The sequence below is a fragment of the Dipodomys merriami genome, unplaced genomic scaffold (genome assembly GCF_024711535.1).
Source record: "Dipodomys merriami isolate MVZ:Mamm:240054 unplaced genomic scaffold, mDipMer1.0.p SCAF_6, whole genome shotgun sequence".
Classification (NCBI taxonomy): domain Eukaryota; kingdom Metazoa; phylum Chordata; class Mammalia; order Rodentia; family Heteromyidae; genus Dipodomys; species Dipodomys merriami.
In genome coordinates, this window is record NW_027206179.1 from 62,860,665 (window position 1) to 62,879,155 (window position 18,491).

General features: G+C 38.4%; 1 protein-coding gene across 3 annotated transcripts in view; it reads right to left on the reverse strand.

Moving 5' to 3' along the window:
* Positions 1–4,780: 4,780 nt before the first annotated feature.
* Positions 4,781–18,491, reverse strand: part of B3glct (beta 3-glucosyltransferase) — a 108,569-nt gene continuing 94,858 nt past the window's right edge. For all 3 annotated transcript variants that reach the window (XM_070003016.1, XM_070003017.1, XM_070003018.1), the window contains exon 15: positions 4,781–8,227. In XM_070003016.1, coding sequence (XP_069859117.1) covers positions 8,060–8,227 — 168 coding nt within the window. In that variant the 3' untranslated portion in view covers positions 4,781–8,059. The remainder of the gene's footprint in view (positions 8,228–18,491) is intronic.

The window sequence follows — 18,491 nt, forward strand, 5'->3', positions numbered from 1 at the left end:
TGTTCACAATTAAAAAAAAAAAAAAAGATGCTGCTTGAAAGAGTATAGAAGGAAGGGGAGGAGCCTAAGAGAAAACCCTCTGAACATGCTTTACATCAGACCCAAAGTAATGCATCCAGCTGACCTCAATGAAACCTTTACAACTGGGAGTTAGGAATCAATTCTTCCTCCCTTAAGTTGTTTCTGTAAGGTGTTTGCATAGTGACAAATAGTGACTAATACATCCTATCATCTTAGCACATATTTTATTGGGATCTGAATGTTGGTAAACATAAATGAAAAACGCTGGGAGAAATAAGATGTTTTTAGAAATCTGAGGAAAGAATACTGGTTAAGAGAAAATCTACCTTAAGTATATAATACAATTATGTGGAAAGAAGTTTTAAGTATTGAACTTGCATACTTAGATTCCAAGCAAAGCACTGAAGGCACATCTGGTTTCTTCTTATAACATGTGCAGATTGAGCATTACTAATCCAAAAATCAGAAATTCAAAATACTCTGAAATCTGAAACTTTTGCATGCCAACCAGTAAAGTCTATATAAATATTCCAAAATCTGAAAACTCCAAAACCTGTAATACTTCTGGTCCCAAGCATTTGAAATATTGGATATTCAACCCATAGTAAAATTTGAAAGATATAAATTAAGAGTAAAATTATTAAGAAAAAACAGTAGCCTAATGTTGATAATTTGTGAGATTCTTGGGAAATCAAGATTGTTAAGAATGCTGAAATGAGCAGATTTACTAGTAAAGAATAATGCGCTGAGGAAGTCTCCAAGGACATATCTGAGCAATCATTGGGTACTTCCTAGAGAAATCAAAATATTCCTTTACCCAGGTTCTTTTCAAAGAGTGTATGATTCATAAGTCCCTTTTTTATCTCTGCAGAACAGATGGCATGGCCAGGATCTGTAGAGCAGCTCATTGTCTAATACCTTGATACACACAGGAGACTCACAAGTCTTTTAAGATTGTTGTATCAATTAAATACACCAATAACCTACAATGACATACAGGAAGCAATCAGAAACCTTCCAACAAGGAAAAGTCCAGGACCAGATGGATTCACTACAGAATTCTATAAGACCTTTAAAGAGGAACTAACACCCATACTCTCAAGCTCTTCAGAGAAATAGAAGCAGAGGGAGTAATCCCAAACTCATTCTATGAAGCTAATATCACACTCATCCCCAAACCAGGCAAAGACCCAACAAAAAAAGAGAATTTCAGACCAATCTCTTTAATAAACGCAGATGGAAAGCTCCTCAACAAAATTCTAGCCAACAAAATCCAGAAATGTATCAAAGAAATCATACATTATGACCAAGTAGGCTTCATCCCAGAGATGCAGGGATGGTTTAAGATATGTAAGTCAATAAATGTAATCCATCACATCAACAGATTCAAGCTCAAGAACCACACAATTATTTCCAATGACTCGAAAAAGGCTTTCGATACAATACAGCATTCATTCATGTTAAAAGTTCTGGAAAAACTAGGGATAGAAGGAACATTCCTTAAAACAATAAAAGCCTTATATGACAGACCAACAGCCAATGCTATACTTAATGGGGAAAAACCACAACCAACTCCCCTCAAAACAGGAATAAGGCAAGGATGTCCACTCTCTCCACTCCTTTTCAATATAGTTCTGGAATCCTTAGCCAGAGCAATAAGAAAAAGACACTAAAGGGATCTGCATAGGGGAGGAAGAAGTTAAACTATCTCTTTTTGCAAATGACATGATTTTATATCTTAACAATCCCAAAGGCTCCATCCCCAAACTCTTAGAACTTATAAACCACTTCAGCAAAGTAGCAGGATAGAAAATTAACCCACAAAAATCAGTGGCCTTTCTGTACACCAACAATGTACAAGCAGACAGGGAAATCAAGGAAATAACCCCATTCAGGAAATAACCCCATTCACAATAACCTCAAAAAAAAAGTATCTAGGAATTAACCTAACCAAAGATATAAAGGCTGTATTTCATGAAAACTACAAAAACCTTAAAAAAAAAAAAAAAAAAAAGAATCATAGAGGATGCCAGGAAATGGAAAGATCTCCCATGTTCCTGAATAAGCAGAATATAGTAAAAATGACCTTACTGCCAAAATTGATATACACATTCAATGCAATTCCCATGAAAATCCCAATGACATACTTTACTGAAATAGAGAAAACAGTCCAAAAGTTTGTATGGAACAATAAAAGATCTAGAATAGCCAAAGCAATTCTAGGCAAAAGAAACAACGCAGGAGGGATCACGATACTGGATTTCAAGCTCTACTATAGAGCCATATTAACAAAGACAGCTTGGTCCTGGCACAGAAAGAGACCCAAAGACCAAGAGAACATACTAGAGGACCCAGAAATAAAGCTGCATACTACAGGCAGTTGATATTTGATAAAGGAGTCAAAGACATACAGTGGAAGAATCATAACCTCTTCAACTATCAGTGCTGGGAAAACTGGTTGGCCACATGCAGAAAACTGAAAGTGGACCCTAGCCTGTCACCATGCACTAACATCAACTCAAAATGGATTAAAGACCTTAACACCAAACTTGATACTCTGAAACTACTGCAGGACAGAGTAGGAGAGGTACTTGAACTTATAGGCACAGGTAGGAACGTCATGAACAGAGTCCCAGGGTCACAACAAATTGGAGAGAGACTGGACAAATGAGACCACCTTAAAATAAAAAGTTTCTGAACAGACAAAGAAATAGCAACCAAACTAGAAAGACAGCCAACTAATTGGGAAAAATATTTACCAGCAAAATATCAGACAAGAGTCTAATATCCATTATATATAGGGAACTCAAGAAACTAATCCCTCAGAAATCTAACAAACCAATAATGAAATGGGCAAGAGAACTAAAGAGAGACTTCTCAGAAGAAGAAATAAAATGACAAAGAAACATATGAGGAAATATGCATCATCCCTGGCTGTAAAAGAAATGCAAATAAAAACAACATTGAGATACCACCTTACCCCAGTCAGAAAGGCCCACATGCCAAAGTCAGCCAATGACAAATCTGGAGGGGTTGCAGAGAAAGAACCCTATTGCATTGCTGATGGGAATGTACACTAATACAACCACTTTGGAGAGCAGTCTGGAGGGTCCTCAGAAAGCTAAACATAGACCTCCCCTATGATCCAGCCATACCACTCCCAGGCATCTACCCTGAACAACAGGGAGCAGTATACAAAGACACATGCACCTCCATGTTTATTGTAGCACTGTTCACAATAGCTAAGATTTGGAAACAACCCAGATGCCCCACTACTAAGTGGATCCAAAAACTGTGGTACCTATATACAATGGAATATTAGGCAACCTTTAGAAAGATAAATGGCATTTTCAGGGAAATGGGTGGAACTAGAGCAGATTATTTTGAGCAAAGTAAGCCAGGAACAAAGAGACAAACGGCACATGGTCTCCCTGGATGCTAAAGCCAAAATACAAGAAGATATGGCAAAGTAACAGGACTCAAGAAACGAAGGACAGCTACCACTTTGTCGTATCATAGCTAAATGACTCCATGTTCTTGACCATATATATGGTAGATATATGCACACAATGGAGAGAAGCCAGGAGGAGGAACATAATAATTGGGAACAGCCTACACTAAGCAAAAGGAAAGAAATGTAAACATCACCTGATGTGGAAAAAATAACTTGTATTGTCAAAGCTCACAGAATTCACAAACTGTATAGACCATGATAATGACAATTTTCCTTGTGAAGGTTAAAATGAGTTTGTGACTTTAACTGTCACTACTCCACAATACTATGAAATAAGTGAAATTTATGTAATCACCTAATTTCAATTAAAGAAAAAAAGTGAGAGAAGGGATAGGTTAGGAGGGATGGGTGACAATGTTGTCAGACACCTTGTATTCATATACTGTTTGTTAGAATGGGAACTTCTTTGGGAACTACTTAAAGATAATAATAAAAAATAAAATAAAAATGCAAAAAAAAAAAGATTGTTGTATCAGTAGAAACATTATCAGCTTGGACCCAAAGGAACAGAAACAGGACATAATGAAGGAACTCCCTTGTTGGGTCTTCGTCCGTCCCACAAAAGACGGGACCAGGTCCGAGGAAAGGTAAGTGCGGCAGCGCTCGCCCGTTCCCTAGCCTCCCTCAGCCCAGGAGACAATCAGACACAGCGGGGAGCCAAATCCAGCAGGTAGAAAAACTCGTTTATTAACAGAGAGCAGCCCCTTTTAAAGACAAAAAGGGTGGGTGGTATGGTAAGGGAGGAAGAGGAACCAATCACTGTCAAGGTCACACCCTATCATTCACCTGAGCCTTCACAGGCTGGTTAGGTACTGATCAGATCAATTGGGGTCTGCCCACTCTACTCTCTCCCAGAGCCATCTTGGCTGGCCATGTGCTCTTCAGTAAATTAGGCTCTGCCCACTCAACCCCCTCCCAGCACCATCTTTGCTGCCCATGTGCTCCACACTCCCTCATGAATGTCCCTTCTTCCTGCATCTACTCCCTTGCCCTCTTACAATACCAAAGCCTTTAAAGTGAAAATATAAGCTAATTCAGCACCAGAAACAAAGCCTTCATTCTACAGAGGAGGAAAGATAGTTTGCAAGTAGTAAGTTCACAAAATGCTTGGGAACAGAAAAACAGCACCTACTATGTGTCAGGTATTTTAAGAATGGCAGGGAGGAGCAAGAGTGGTAAACAGAAGACAATGGAGTGTCTGTGAATGACTGGCACAGTGTGTTTAATAACTCAACAGTTGCTGAATAAATGTATTGACTCACTTTATTCCATAGAAAAATGACACCGCTACAAAGGGCACGTTTTCTCTCATATGTAGGGTTTAGATTTAACTTATAAACGTATAAAAACATGTTAGGTGCAAATATACACACATTGACTCAAGTATGGTATACGCATGGGAGGATTCCAGTAGTGTAACTCCTTTCAACAATTAACTGACAGTTTAACAAAATGAACACCAGAAAACTGAAACACAATAGTAAGGGGCAAAGTCAAGGGGAGGGGAGACAGACGGACAGAAAGAGAATGGGTTAGCAAATGCAGTCATAATATTCAATGTACCTATGAGAAAATGGAACTTGAGAGAATGAATCAGGTTGTAAGAGATGGTGAGAAAACAATGGAAGGGGTGACATTGATCAAGATGTATTATACTCAAAAACTGATATGTTGGATTGAAACTTCTTTGTACAACTACTTAAAGATAATTTAAGAATTAATGTTATAAAAATAATAATTATATCTCTACAATTGGAAGATAATCGAGTATTTTCACAAGTGTCTATACTCTGGTGTTAGGTTTTGAGGAAATATGCATACCTAAATAATTATAATGGCTAAGGGTGTAGAAGCCTGAAAGGTTTTCAACAAATAAGAAAATGCAGAAGATACTGATATATATATATATATATTTTGTCCAGGCACAGTATCACTCATAACCTAGAGTGCTATCATTGTTTTAGGCTCCCAAGCATTCTACACAGGATCTTTAGATTTCTGATTAAGTGCAAGATGTAGAACCTCTTACCCAGCTAAATCACCTGAAATGGCTTAAAAGTAAAAATGACCTTCTGATAATTCCACACATAAATCTCTGGTGTTAATCCTTAGGATAAAAAATAGCTACGGGGGAAGACATCCCTCCTTAAAGGGCAAAAGAAAGAAGCGGACACCTGTCCTGCAGAGTTCAGATGCAATATTGACTTCTTCTAATCTCAATTCTCAAATGGCATCTCTGACTTGTCATATATTAAAGCAGAATGACTTTACAGACTGTACATTAAGCTTAGCTTTTATTATTTTTTCTCTCTCTCAGCACTCTTATTTACTGAGTGGTCAGCATTTCCCCGATTTCTTCATGGATCCTTTTCCCCCATGCTCTGTGCATTCCTGGTCTGGTCTTGACTAACAAATACATTTGAGAAATCAGAAAGCTGGACAATGATGTTTTATTCATACTTAGACTTACAGAATTCCCAAAAGGAAACATTAACTAACAAACACCTCAAAGTGCCAGAGGCAGCGCACTAGGCTCATTAGGAGGCATCGGTCACACACAGTAGCAAGCCCAGTACAGATTTCCCAGTGCAGACACTGTCACGCTGTCTTCTGTAGGTAACAGAGGCTGAGGAAGAAGAAACCAAGACTCTTCTCCACTACTGTGACCACCAGGTCCTCCAGGAGTATTCCTTCATGGTAGAAATGACAGTGATCCCAGCTGCAAGGACAACAGTGCTGACAGAATCAGAGCAGCCTTGGAAGGTCTAGAAATCCCTAGAGAGCCCCTTAACCCGTGGTTGTCCTCAATCCCTTCCTTCGGTGAGTCACAAAGCCATTTTGCAAACTGAATTTAGAGCGTTCCACTGAGGCAATTTGGCATGAGGTGTTCACTGTGTGCTGCGGTGCTGTGTATGTATACAGGAGCACTGGGTGTCCACTGCAGCACTGAGTGTCCAGTGCAGTGTAACATGTGCACTGTAGTGTGTGAACACTGGCTTTAGAGCTGGACACTGCAGGACTGGGTGTCTACCACAGTACTGGATGTGCACTGTGGTTTCCAGTTGTGCACTGGAGCCCTGGGTGTCCACTGGAGCCTTGGGTATCCATTGCAGTGCGCAGCGTGCACTGCACTGCCAGTGCTAACCTGCATTGTCACCTGCCAATCCTGGTACTGGCTAATATACCAAGGCTACTGCATCACTTTGGAAATTAGTTAAATCTAAGTTACATCAAAGGTATATGTATATATTGTTTTAAAAAAAGTATACACACACACACACACACAGGTACTTTCAGTGATATGGCTTTAAAACCCTGTGCCTGGCTACAAAAAGCATTATAAGCAAAGTTAATGAAGAACAATTTTGTTTTTTTAAAAAAGAAGAAAGTATTCTACTGTACCAAAATTAGTATGACATATTAAAATGAAATCTTATGCAAATATCTTTACAAACCTGAATAGAATTAAAAGCATTAAAATATAGAGTACTTTTTATAGAGTAATACTGAATGTGTTAAATTACTATATATTAAATATAGGATTTCCAAACTAGAGCTATTTTTAACACTATGTTCAAATGTCACTGTTTAAGAACTCAGACATATTGCCAAGTCCCTGTGCCAGCCTTCCCAGAGGGTATCATGGGTACTGGCTGGAGCTGAGGTGTCTATGCCAAGCCAAAGGAGAAAGTCTCCCAGAGAAACAAGGTACAATGCCAGGTCTACGTGGAATTCACCTCCTGAGTCTTCAAAAGCTGCTGACTTGAGGGAGACACATGGACTTGCTTTGAAATACTGAGGATCTTCGTTTCTGGCTGGCCTTAAAGATAGGGGCTTAGAGAGAAATGGCACATAGATGAACTTCTAAAGAAACAGGAGAGTCAGGCCAAAGGCCTTTTGATAGGCTATAAGCAGCAAAAAATAGATAAAAATATAACAACCATATTATATAGACAACAGGGAGTTTTTATATTTAGGCTTTTATGATGTTTTATGAATCACCCTTAATACAGTACCATTCCGACTGAGTTTCCAGAAACGAATTTTCATTATCAATAATATGGCATAAAAGTTCATTACCATGGGCAATATCCACAACAAAAAGGTCATCATTCTTTATAGGAAATGATAGCCAGTCACATTTCTCCACTCTCATGCCCAACTGAAACTCATCATGAAGAGAGGGAACAGGGAAGGGACTTCGGGTACCATTTGTTTCCCCATGACAGCATTAAAGCTGCTGTATCACAGCCTACAAAATGCACAGTAAACATTGTGTTACAGTAATGGCATCCATCACAAAGCAAGTAATTTTTTTTCCTAGAAAAAAAATAAAATAAAATCCGTTTCCCCTAAGAGTACTTTTATTCACCCATCAATACCCTATGCACTATTTCCACTTCATGTCACAAAGTGTCCAGTGCCCAGTGGCTTACGCAAGCAGTATGATGAGCACAGCCCAGTGGGACAGTTCAGGTCTCCATGGCTGTTCCTTTCCATGTTCTACACCAGGGCCATCAGACTCTATAACTCTTCCTTAGAAGCTTTCTGTGTCTCCTGCCTGGTTTTGTCCTCCATGCTGGGTGCCAGCCATGTGTGATACACCTTCACTGGATCAATGTTCCAATGTTTGTGGAATGATATAGGAATCTGATGAGAAAGGTAATCCTTCGGGTAATCTACCGGCCGAGCCTACACAAAGAAGAGCAGATTGAAAAATAATTCAATAATTGTTCCAGAATAACAATTGAATTTGCAAGCTTAACTGCTTTGCTCAGTATTTGATACTAATTGTAAGACTCTAAAAGTCCAGAAGGAAAATCTTTTCTCCTCTTTTCCCTCTAACTCCAGGTGCCTTGCTGTTTTTTTGTTTTGTTTTGTTTTTACTTTCACATCTCAAATGGTTTGCTCTGGGCTTCTATGTTCTATATCTTCTGAAGGAACAATTCTCCGAGCCTACAAAAGTGTTTCCTTGGTGAGTCATTTAACTGAATGGTGTTACTTCTGAAAAATAAGTAGAAAAGTTATTTTTCATGTCCATCTCAAAGAACTGCTTCACATGGGTTATGAAGGTTGGAGAAGGAGTTCTCTGGGTCCCTGCAGCCCAGCTACAGCTCTACCACGATCACTTGATATACTTCAAAGAAAGCACAGAATTCATTGGGGAGGAAGGTAATGTCATTCTAGTTTCAGATACACAGATGAAGAATTCCAAGTAACCAAAAACAATCTGCAAGAGGACCTAAAACATTGTATATTATCATCATTTCAAAGTCCTCTGGCACTTAGAAAATGAAGCAGAATTAGAGAGAGACTAGGATAGTGCTATTGAAGACATAACCTAGAGTTTGAAAGACAACTGGAACCAGGCATGATTTTGTTTGCTCTGAGAAGAGCATTCGTCTCCTCTCAATGTTCTTTTTTGTTTTTATATTTTTATTACCACCAATCTGCTGTATAAGGGGATTTCATTTTGACATGTCCATATATGCATGCAATGTTTCTTAATCAGCCTTGGCCCTTCTGTCTTTCTCTTTTGACTCCCTCTTCCCCTCTTCCCAAACGAGTGTAAACAAACTTCCCTGTTCCATCCACACATGTTCATAAAGTATTTCAACTACAGACATGCTTCTTCACTCTCTTCAATTACCCCCCACACCAGTACCCATACCCCATCAGATAAAACATATTTCATATTCCTGGCGGTCATTTTTAGTATATATTAATTATTCAAAAGGGTTTCACCACACATTACATATGTCTACACAGTACCTTTTATTTATTTTTATTTTTCCTATTATCCTTAAGTAGTTGTACCAAGGGGTTTCAATTTAACATGTCAGTTTATGAGTATCTTGATCAGTGGCACCCAGTTCATCATTTTTCACCATCTATCTCAACCCCATCTGAGATCCTCACCTACCTAGTTCCATATTCACATAGATACATAGTAAGACTGCATTTATCCACCCACCTCCCGATGACCTCAACCTCCCCTGCCAACCCATGTTCTAGCTTCCTAGTATTCGTTTTAAGCAGTTACATCCCTCTCTATACAATGCTTTAGTTAATGTTTATGCATATATGTACCATCTATAGTATATTAATCAGATTTGCCCCCTCGTTTACTCTATCTCATGCCTACCATCCCCTATTATTTTTCAATAGCCTTCAGTAAGTTTCATTTTGTCATCATTCACAGATTCACTGGATTTCATATTGTTCTCCTTTAACATTCTCAATGGTCTTCTGGATTTGTTTATAAATTTGTATGGCCCATCGGTTTTAGAGAGGAACTCTGAAGTTATCAACACAAAATGTATTAACTATTAAAAGTAGTATTTTATTCCAGCCTGCTTACGTTTTTATAGGAATCTTTATACATTTTTAAATGGTGTAGAGAATAACTTTGACACATTTTATCTTGTTTAATCCTGCCAAGATGATCAAATATAGATGTGATGAGGAAAGTGGAGTTCACAGAGGTGCCATGACTTGAACAGGGGCAAGAGGGAGGCATCCAACTCCTGGCTGTGTTCTACCAAGCTATTGCAGGCTTTCTGTCCTCCAGCCCTTAATCTGCTCAGTGCTCTCAACAGTGTCTTATCTACCCAAGCCTCATTGGGAGGCACAAACACACTCACATGAGTGTTCCAACAATACTATCTGTGGGTAAAAGGCTCAAAATAATATTAGAGAACTCTCATAAACATCATCTTATCACCTTTTAAAAATTCTAAGGTCAGCTGGTATAGTGGCCCATACCTATAATCCTAGCTAATCAGGAGGCTGAGATCTGATGATCTTGTGATTCAAAGCCAGCCTGGGCAGGAAAGTCCATGAGACTTTACTCAGTCCATGAGACAAACTGCTCAGAAAAAGCTGGAAGTAGCATTGTGACTCAAGTGGTAGTATGTTAGCCTTCACAAAAAGTATCTCAGGAACAATGGTCAGGCCCTGAGGTCAAGCCTCAGGACAGGCACAAAAAAATAAACTAAAAATTCTACAGTCAGATGCCAGTGGCTCATGCCTGTAATCCTAGGTACTCAAGAGGCTGAGATCTGAGGATTACTGGTTTGAAGTCAGGCCAGGCAGAGAACTCATGAGATTATCTCCAATTAACCACCAAAAAAAACAGAAATGGAGGTATGGCTCCACTTTCCTGCACCAGCCTTGAACAGAAAAAAAAGCAAAGCAAGTACAAGACCCTGAGTTTAAGCCCAAATGCTGGTTTAAAAGGTAAAGAAAGAACGAAGCAAACAAAATTAAAAAAATAAAAATTCTATGCTCATGGAGTTTAAAATCTAAGAATGGAATTTTAAAAGGAAAGGGTGAGACAGATCAAAAAATATATGCACTGGTATATAGTCTAATTGAGCTGACCAAGGTATGAATATTATTTGAGGGAATTCATGCACAATACATTGTGCATTCACAAAGCCCTTGGAGAATTTACTGGCAGAGAAGAAAACTAAGAAGAAACATTCTCAGATCAGTTCATTCTCAGATAATTCCACAATGGCCCCAGAAGAGTGAAGTAAAAGCAACGGAAACAAATCCTTGTTTGGTTTTTCACCTGTGAAAAGGAACTGCTGGAGATACAAATGCACTTAACATAAGAAGAAAATCCCTGGCTCGCAGGGGACAGGGAAAGAGAAATCAGTTCTGTTGTGAGGTGGGTACTAGCAGAAGGGGGTTGGGCTAACTCAGAGGGTGAAAGAATGAATATAAGCAGATTGATTGTCTGAGTTTATGAAAAGAGAACTATAAAATCTATTGAAATTGCTTTAGGAAGGGGAAGAAGGGAGGGTAATAGAGCAGGTTTTACAGAAATTGTTTTCAAGGAAGGGAGAGAAGGATGGGTGGGGGTAGAGGGGATCTGTTAACTCAAGATCCCAGGAGCAATTAACCGCAGCTTGGCATTCAGTAGAGGCAAATGTTGCTTGTTAAAAATTACGAAGTGCTGGTCATTTTCAACCTAAGAGGGCATAGAAAAGAACAAGACAAAACCTGAAAAGCAAATCTATCCACCAAGGTATTTACAACACTGTGAAATCTAAATAGCTTCTAGCAACTACTTTTCTGGGTCCAAGCTGCCTAAAGGGAATTCCCAACAGGTAAGATCGGGGGGGGGGGGGGGGGGGGAAGGATTGTACAAGGATGGACAAAAATAAACTTATCTCCAAACATTAGCCCCCACTGAACAGAGTAAGTGGAGAGTAAAATTATATTACTTGTAAGTGGGAAGGGGAGGGAAAAACTGGGAGTGAGGGAAGGGGTGACACTGTTCAAAAAGAAATGTAGCTTTTACCTGACTTATATAACCATAACACCTCTGTACATCACCTTTACATTAACAATTAGAAAAAGAAAAAAATTAAGCTACTTATGTAAAGCTGTATTGAAATGATTCACATATGATACTGTCGGTAGTCTAAAAATTTTCAGGGAATTTCTAAAATTTTGGATTTGAGGACAACCAATTATATGTAACAGCAATCAAATCCTATTCCTGCTGGTAGCCCAGTAAAATCACTACTTGCTTAATCTCTACCAGTGGTGGCTTTTCTAGAAGTCTCTACTGAATAGAATCATAGAATGTGAATATTTCACACTTGGCTACCTTGGCCTTGTGGCCTATATCAGTAGCTCCTTCCTGGATTGATGGGCAGTGTGACATTGTATGAAAATATCACATTATGTTCACCTAGTTACCAGTCAATACCAATGCTTTGAATATTCATAATCATGTCTATAGGTTATCAATTCCTTTCGAGTAGATACCTAGGAGTATAAATTCTAACAACAGAAGTATATTGTACTACTGATACAAAACAAATGACCTCAAGCTTAACCAGTGAACACACCAGCTTCTCTTTCCAAGTCTAAGCCAAGTTCAGCTGGCTCCTTTGCTTCAGTCCCTCACAGGTTGCAATCAAGATGTTAGCACAGAATCCCAAGATAGGGATTCTATTGTTCCTACTGTATTTATAATGTACCATGTATTTTTTTTTGTTTCTTTGTATGTTCCTCCCCCACAGTATAACCCATTTTCACTGTATTTGATATTGGTGCCCTGCATCTTGTATATATACTTCTCTAGCATGGGGAGAAGGGAAAAAACAAAATGCTTAAAGAGGGATACAGGTTGATCCACTGTAACAATGAGATGTACAAGACACTATGGTGAAAAATGAACTTTACAATTTAGGTGAGGAGGAGGAGGAGAAAGGGAAAAGGGTGGGTAGGGGAAAAACAAAGGAGGAGGTAACAATCATTGATAGGAAATGTACTCATGACCTTGCTCAGGTAACTGTAACCCTTCTGTACAGTATTTTTCCAATAAAAAAAAGTATTAAAAAAAAGATGTTAGCATAGATCTATGGTTTCATCTGAAAGTTCAGCTGGCAAAAGATCCACTTCTAAGCTCTTCTGATGACTGCTGGTGTTATTCAGGTCCTTGTGGGCAACTGGACAGACGGCCCTCACTTCCTTGCTGGCTCTTAGCCAGAGGCCACCCTTCTTCAATTCCTTGTCATGAAGGCCCATCACCACAAGGGTAGCTTACCTCATCAAAACAGTCAGAGACAGGACGGTGGGAAGGTGAATATTACAACCCTTTATAACCTAATAATGGAAGAAGCATCCTTCACCTTTGCCATGTTTTACTGTTGAGAAACAAATTCAAAGTTCTACCCATGTTCAAGTACAAGGGATTTCACAAAGGCATTAACACCAGTGGGGGTTCACAGGACCCATGGCAGAAACCACATACCAGAGGCAGGCATGCTACTTTTTTAAGTTACTGAGGGTTGAACTTGGGGTACTGTCTCTACCTGAGGCATATTCCTGGGCCTTCTATTTTAATTTTTTATTTTGGTTTATTTTTCAAATAGAGTTTGGTGCTTTTGCCTGGGCCAGCCGCAGTCCTCCTAAGTAGTTAGTATTACAAACATGAAATCATGCCCATGTAGACTATTTTTAAAACATTAAAAATATCTCTATAGTGATTATATCTTTTATTGGTCTTTTAAGCTTTAGTTGTTTTTTTGTATAGTTTTACATTTTTGCCCCAGCTGGCCTCAAACTCTGATCCTCTTACTTATGCTTAGCTGGAATTACAGACGTGCCAACACCACACAGCTTTCTTGATTGAGATGGGAGCCTTATAATCTCTGAGATTTCAGAGATCCTTCTAATCTCTGACTCCTAAATAGCTGGAATTACACTGCATCCACATCTATTTGTGCTAATCACTGTATCCACATCTATTTGTGCTAATTTCTAACATGTTTAAGACTCCAAATTTCCCTCTAGTTACTGTGTAGCTGAATCCAGAATTTTGATACATTTTGTTTCATCTTTCCTGTACTCAAGATGTTTTCTAAGTTCCCTCATAATTTCTTTTTGAAGTATTTAGGAACGTGTTATCCAAACATTTGGTAGTCTGCCAATGTTTTTTGCTGTTCTTCATTTCTAATTGAATTCAATTGTGATTGAAGAATATACTTTTGACCAGTTTCATATTTTTTTAAGTTAAGGACTCATGTGGTTCAGAACTTGCCTAGTAAGCCAAAGGTCTTAGTTCAACCTTAAGTACTACCGAAAAACAAATTTTAAAAATCTGGGAAATTCCTTTCAAATCTATTGAGAATTGTTTTATGACTTAGCATATGGTCTGCCCTGGAGAATGTTCTGTGTACATTTAAAAAATGTGTATTCTGTTGTCAAGTAGGTCAACTAGTTACTGTTTATTTCAATTTTCATTTCTATCAATTTATGCTTCATGTACTTTGAAGATCTGTTATTAGTTACATTTGTATGCTTGTAACAGGCTTATACCCTTCTGGCTAGGCTGTCCTTCTGTTAACATGAATTATCCTCCTTTCTCTTTAATAATATCTGTAACCTTGTCTTTAATATTAGTACAACCACTCAAGTTCTCTTAGGGTTTTTTATGACGTGGCTTTTCTAATCCATGAAATTCAGCACAGCTGTTATTTATGAGTCTAAAGTGTGCTTGACTCATAAACAACACAATCAGAATTTGCTTTCTATCCAGGCTGACAATTTCTAAGATCATTTAATGCAAGAGCTGACCTAGCTGAATTTTATGAGCTATTGTGCTATTTGTTTTCTGCATATCTCCCAGTTTTTTGGTTCCTTTGTTCCTCTGTTACTGCCTTATTTTTATTAAGCAAAATCTCTTTAGTAAACATTTAAGTCCTTTTGTTGGGATTTTGGGGGCTATTGTTCACAAGTTATTTCCTCAGAGGCTGCTTTAGGGACAAGAACAAGCATCTTTAATTTATGAACATAAACTTAATGCCAATAAAATCAGCTTTGCTACAACATAGTTCAAATCCCTTCCCATATATTTACATATGTATACATAGTATACACATACAATCTTTCATATTCAGTACAAACCCTTTCAGTTTTCTTCACTCCTTCCTGTCTATTCTAGTTATAAGAGGCCATCTCCTCTTATCTTGACTTTGTCCAGTAGTCTGGTAGTAAAGAATTCTTGTAAGTTTTCTTTGTCTGAAATGTCTTGGGACTAAAGTCATGGCTCAAGTGGTAGAGCACCAGCCATGAGCTAAAAGGCAGAGTGAGAGCAAGAAACCTTGAGTTCAAGTTCCCAATGTGTTAAGACTAATTTCATAAGTCCCAAAGTGACAATTTTGTCTAATTTGGTGCTTGCATTGTATGCAGAAAATTTATAGGCCACTACTTACTGCCATACTATTTGTGGCTTATAATCTTAGAAGAACAGAAAACCACATGCTCAAGATACTTAGCTTTTAATGAAAAGATAACCTCCTCCCAAATCTCTCATTTTAGAATAATGTCTGCCAAGCAATGGTGGCTCATGCCTGTAATCCTAGCTCTTTAAGATGCTGAGATCTAAAGATCATAGTCCAAGCCAACCAAGACAGAAAAGTCCATGAGACACTTACTCTGACTAACTAGGACAATACTGGAAGCAGAGGCAAAGCTCAACTAATAGAATGGCAACCTTGAATGAAAAGCCAAGTGAGAACTCAGGGCCCTGAGTTCAAGAAAAGCCAAATGAGAGCTTGAGGACCCCAGAACTGGCAGACTGAAAGCAGACTGAATATGGCTCAGGCAACATGAAATCAGGATGGTAGTCAAGTGCCAGTGACTCAAGACTGTAATCTTACTCAGGAATCTGAGATCTGAGGATCATGGTTCAAAGCCAGCCCAGACAGGAAGATCCATGAGACTATAAACTCCAGTTAAACACCAAAAATCGGGAAATGGAGCTGTGGCTTAAGTGGTAGACGACTAACCTTTAGCACAAAAGCTCAGGGAAAACATCTATTCCCTGAGTTCAAGCCCTGGGACCTGAACACACACACACACACACACACACACACACACACACACACACACACACACACACACACACACACACACACACACACACACACACACACACACACACACACACACACACACACACACACACACACACACACACACACACACACAGAAATTAAGACTGTTTACAAATAATCTAACTCTAATTCATCAGGAATCTTAAGATTCTGATCTCTTTACCTCATATTTCTTCCTTAATATAAACAAATACACTGTTTGGTTTCATGTTCAAACATTACAAATGGAAAGTATTGTTCAAATGATATCAGACTTTCTAAAAAAGGCTTAAGAACTGGAAGACACTGCAAAGTCAGTTGGGGAGGATAAGTTTTAAACATATTTTGTAATTTTGGAAAGGTTTTTAATTTATTACATGAATTAAAGAATACAGAGTTTTAAAGTACAGTAAGCAATACACAATTTTTAAAACATTTTTTGAATTATCATCAAAGGATTTTTGCTTAGGGATTAGGTTATTTTCCATCTTTCTTCTATTCTTATCATTGTATTTGCTAATGCATTTTTCCTTATGAGGAAAGAGTTGCTATAAAAATCCAAGACATGTCATACTAACTTTAATAAATTACATCCTTTAGACATGAAAAGTTTTAATTACCTTCCCTTTTCATGAGTGAGACATCCTGAGATAGAACAAGGAGCAACAGAAAATAACCTGTGTTTTTTAGGTTACTGTATCATAACATCCTGGCTTAAAATGTGTGTAAGTTCTTTCAAGATCTTAAAAGACAGAAAAGTGCCTGCTGACGGATGCAAGAAAGGTTTCTCATCAATTTCTCTCTCTTTCTCCCTCTCCCTTCCTCCCTCCCTCCCCGCTCTCTCTTTTCCTCCTCTTTAGTTCCCTCCCTTCCTTTTTAGTTTCCTTCCCTCCTTCCTTTTTTGTGGCAGTATTAGAGCTTGAACGCAGGTTCTCAAGCTCTCATTTGGCTTTTCTGCACAAGGCTGGTGCTGGTTCATGGACTTTCCTGCCAGTGATAGCTTCATACAAGGATCCTCAGATCTCAGTCTCCTGCACAGCTAGAATTCTTTTTCTTTATAAAAGGTATATTTTTATCTTCCCTTACCTCTAGGTTTAAAGGACCAAAACATGGATACTATCTTTCTGGACAATGCACATTACTTTTTTACCTTGTTCAGAATGCTTTCTACACTGCTATTTCTGTCATGCTCAGTTTTCTTTATTGCTATGCTAGCAATAGTTACTAAGCAAAGCATGACACTATTTTTTTCAATATAAGGTGGATCATTTAAATATATATGTGTTTACATTAAAATGTCAAAAAGCTTTGAATTTCTTGAAGGGATCCATTAGATGGACGCAGATCTACAGATATTTTTAGTTTTTGTATAATATACAATCATTCTTAGAAAAATGCATCCACTGGATAGGATCTTCCCTGTCTCTTCCCTCTTCCTCTTTTCCCCTCTTTCTCCCTGTTCTCTCTCACACACAGTCTCTCTCTCTCTCCCTCTCTCTCTCTCCCTCACTCTCTCTCCCTCACTCTCTCCCTCTCTCTGTGTCTCTCTCAGAAGTACTTGGGTTTGAACTCAAGACCTTGTGCTTGGTAGGCTTACTTGCTTGCCTGGCATTCTACCACTTCAACCACACCTCTAAGTCAATTTTTGCTTGTTACTTTGGAGATAAAGATTCATGGACTTTTCTGCCAGAGTTGGCTTTGAATTTGATCCTTTAGATCCTAGACTCTGGAGTAGTTAGGATGATAGGAGCTACCAATGCCTGGTTGATAGATTCTTAAAGTACTACCGAAAATGTTTCAGAAGAATTCTTTTCTCCTATTCCAAAAGACATATAGTGAAGCTATGGGCACTAACCAAATCTGAAAAAAAATATGATTTCCTCTGTATCCCGTAAAATATAATGAGATATCATATTGAAATGTTAATAGATTTTAGCCAGCGAGTTTAGGGAGAAAGCCCAAAAAACATAATCAAAACCAAAATAAAACAACAACAAAACTCACAGCCAGAGGGATAGTCCAAAAACTGAGGACAGTATAGAATTCCACATACTTGTCAGATGTTAGGTCAGCCATATAGTCCTGGGTAGCAACCAATCATTTTTAGACGTTGATTTTCTTTTTGGTTGGTCATGGGACTTGAACTCAGGGCCTGGGCACTACCCCTGAGCTCTTTTACTCAAGGCTAGCATTCTACTATGAGCCACAGAACCACTTCTGGTTTTCTGGTGGTTAATTGGAGATAAGAGTCTCATAGACATTCCTGCCTCGGCTGGCTTTGAACTGCAATCCTCAGATCTCAGCCTCATGAGTAGCTAGGTATAAGCTGCTGGCACTCAGCAAACAGCATCAATTTTTAATTGAAAAGAATACATTCCCTGGTCCTACAGACAAGGAGTTGGTCCAACACCATTATTTTCTCTTTTTTGTTTTATTTTTATTTTTTTCATCTTATTATTATTATTATCTTTAAGTAGTTATACAAAGAGGTTCCCATTCTACAAAACAGTCTATGAGTACAAGGTGTCTGACAACACTGCTCCTAAATGTTCTGT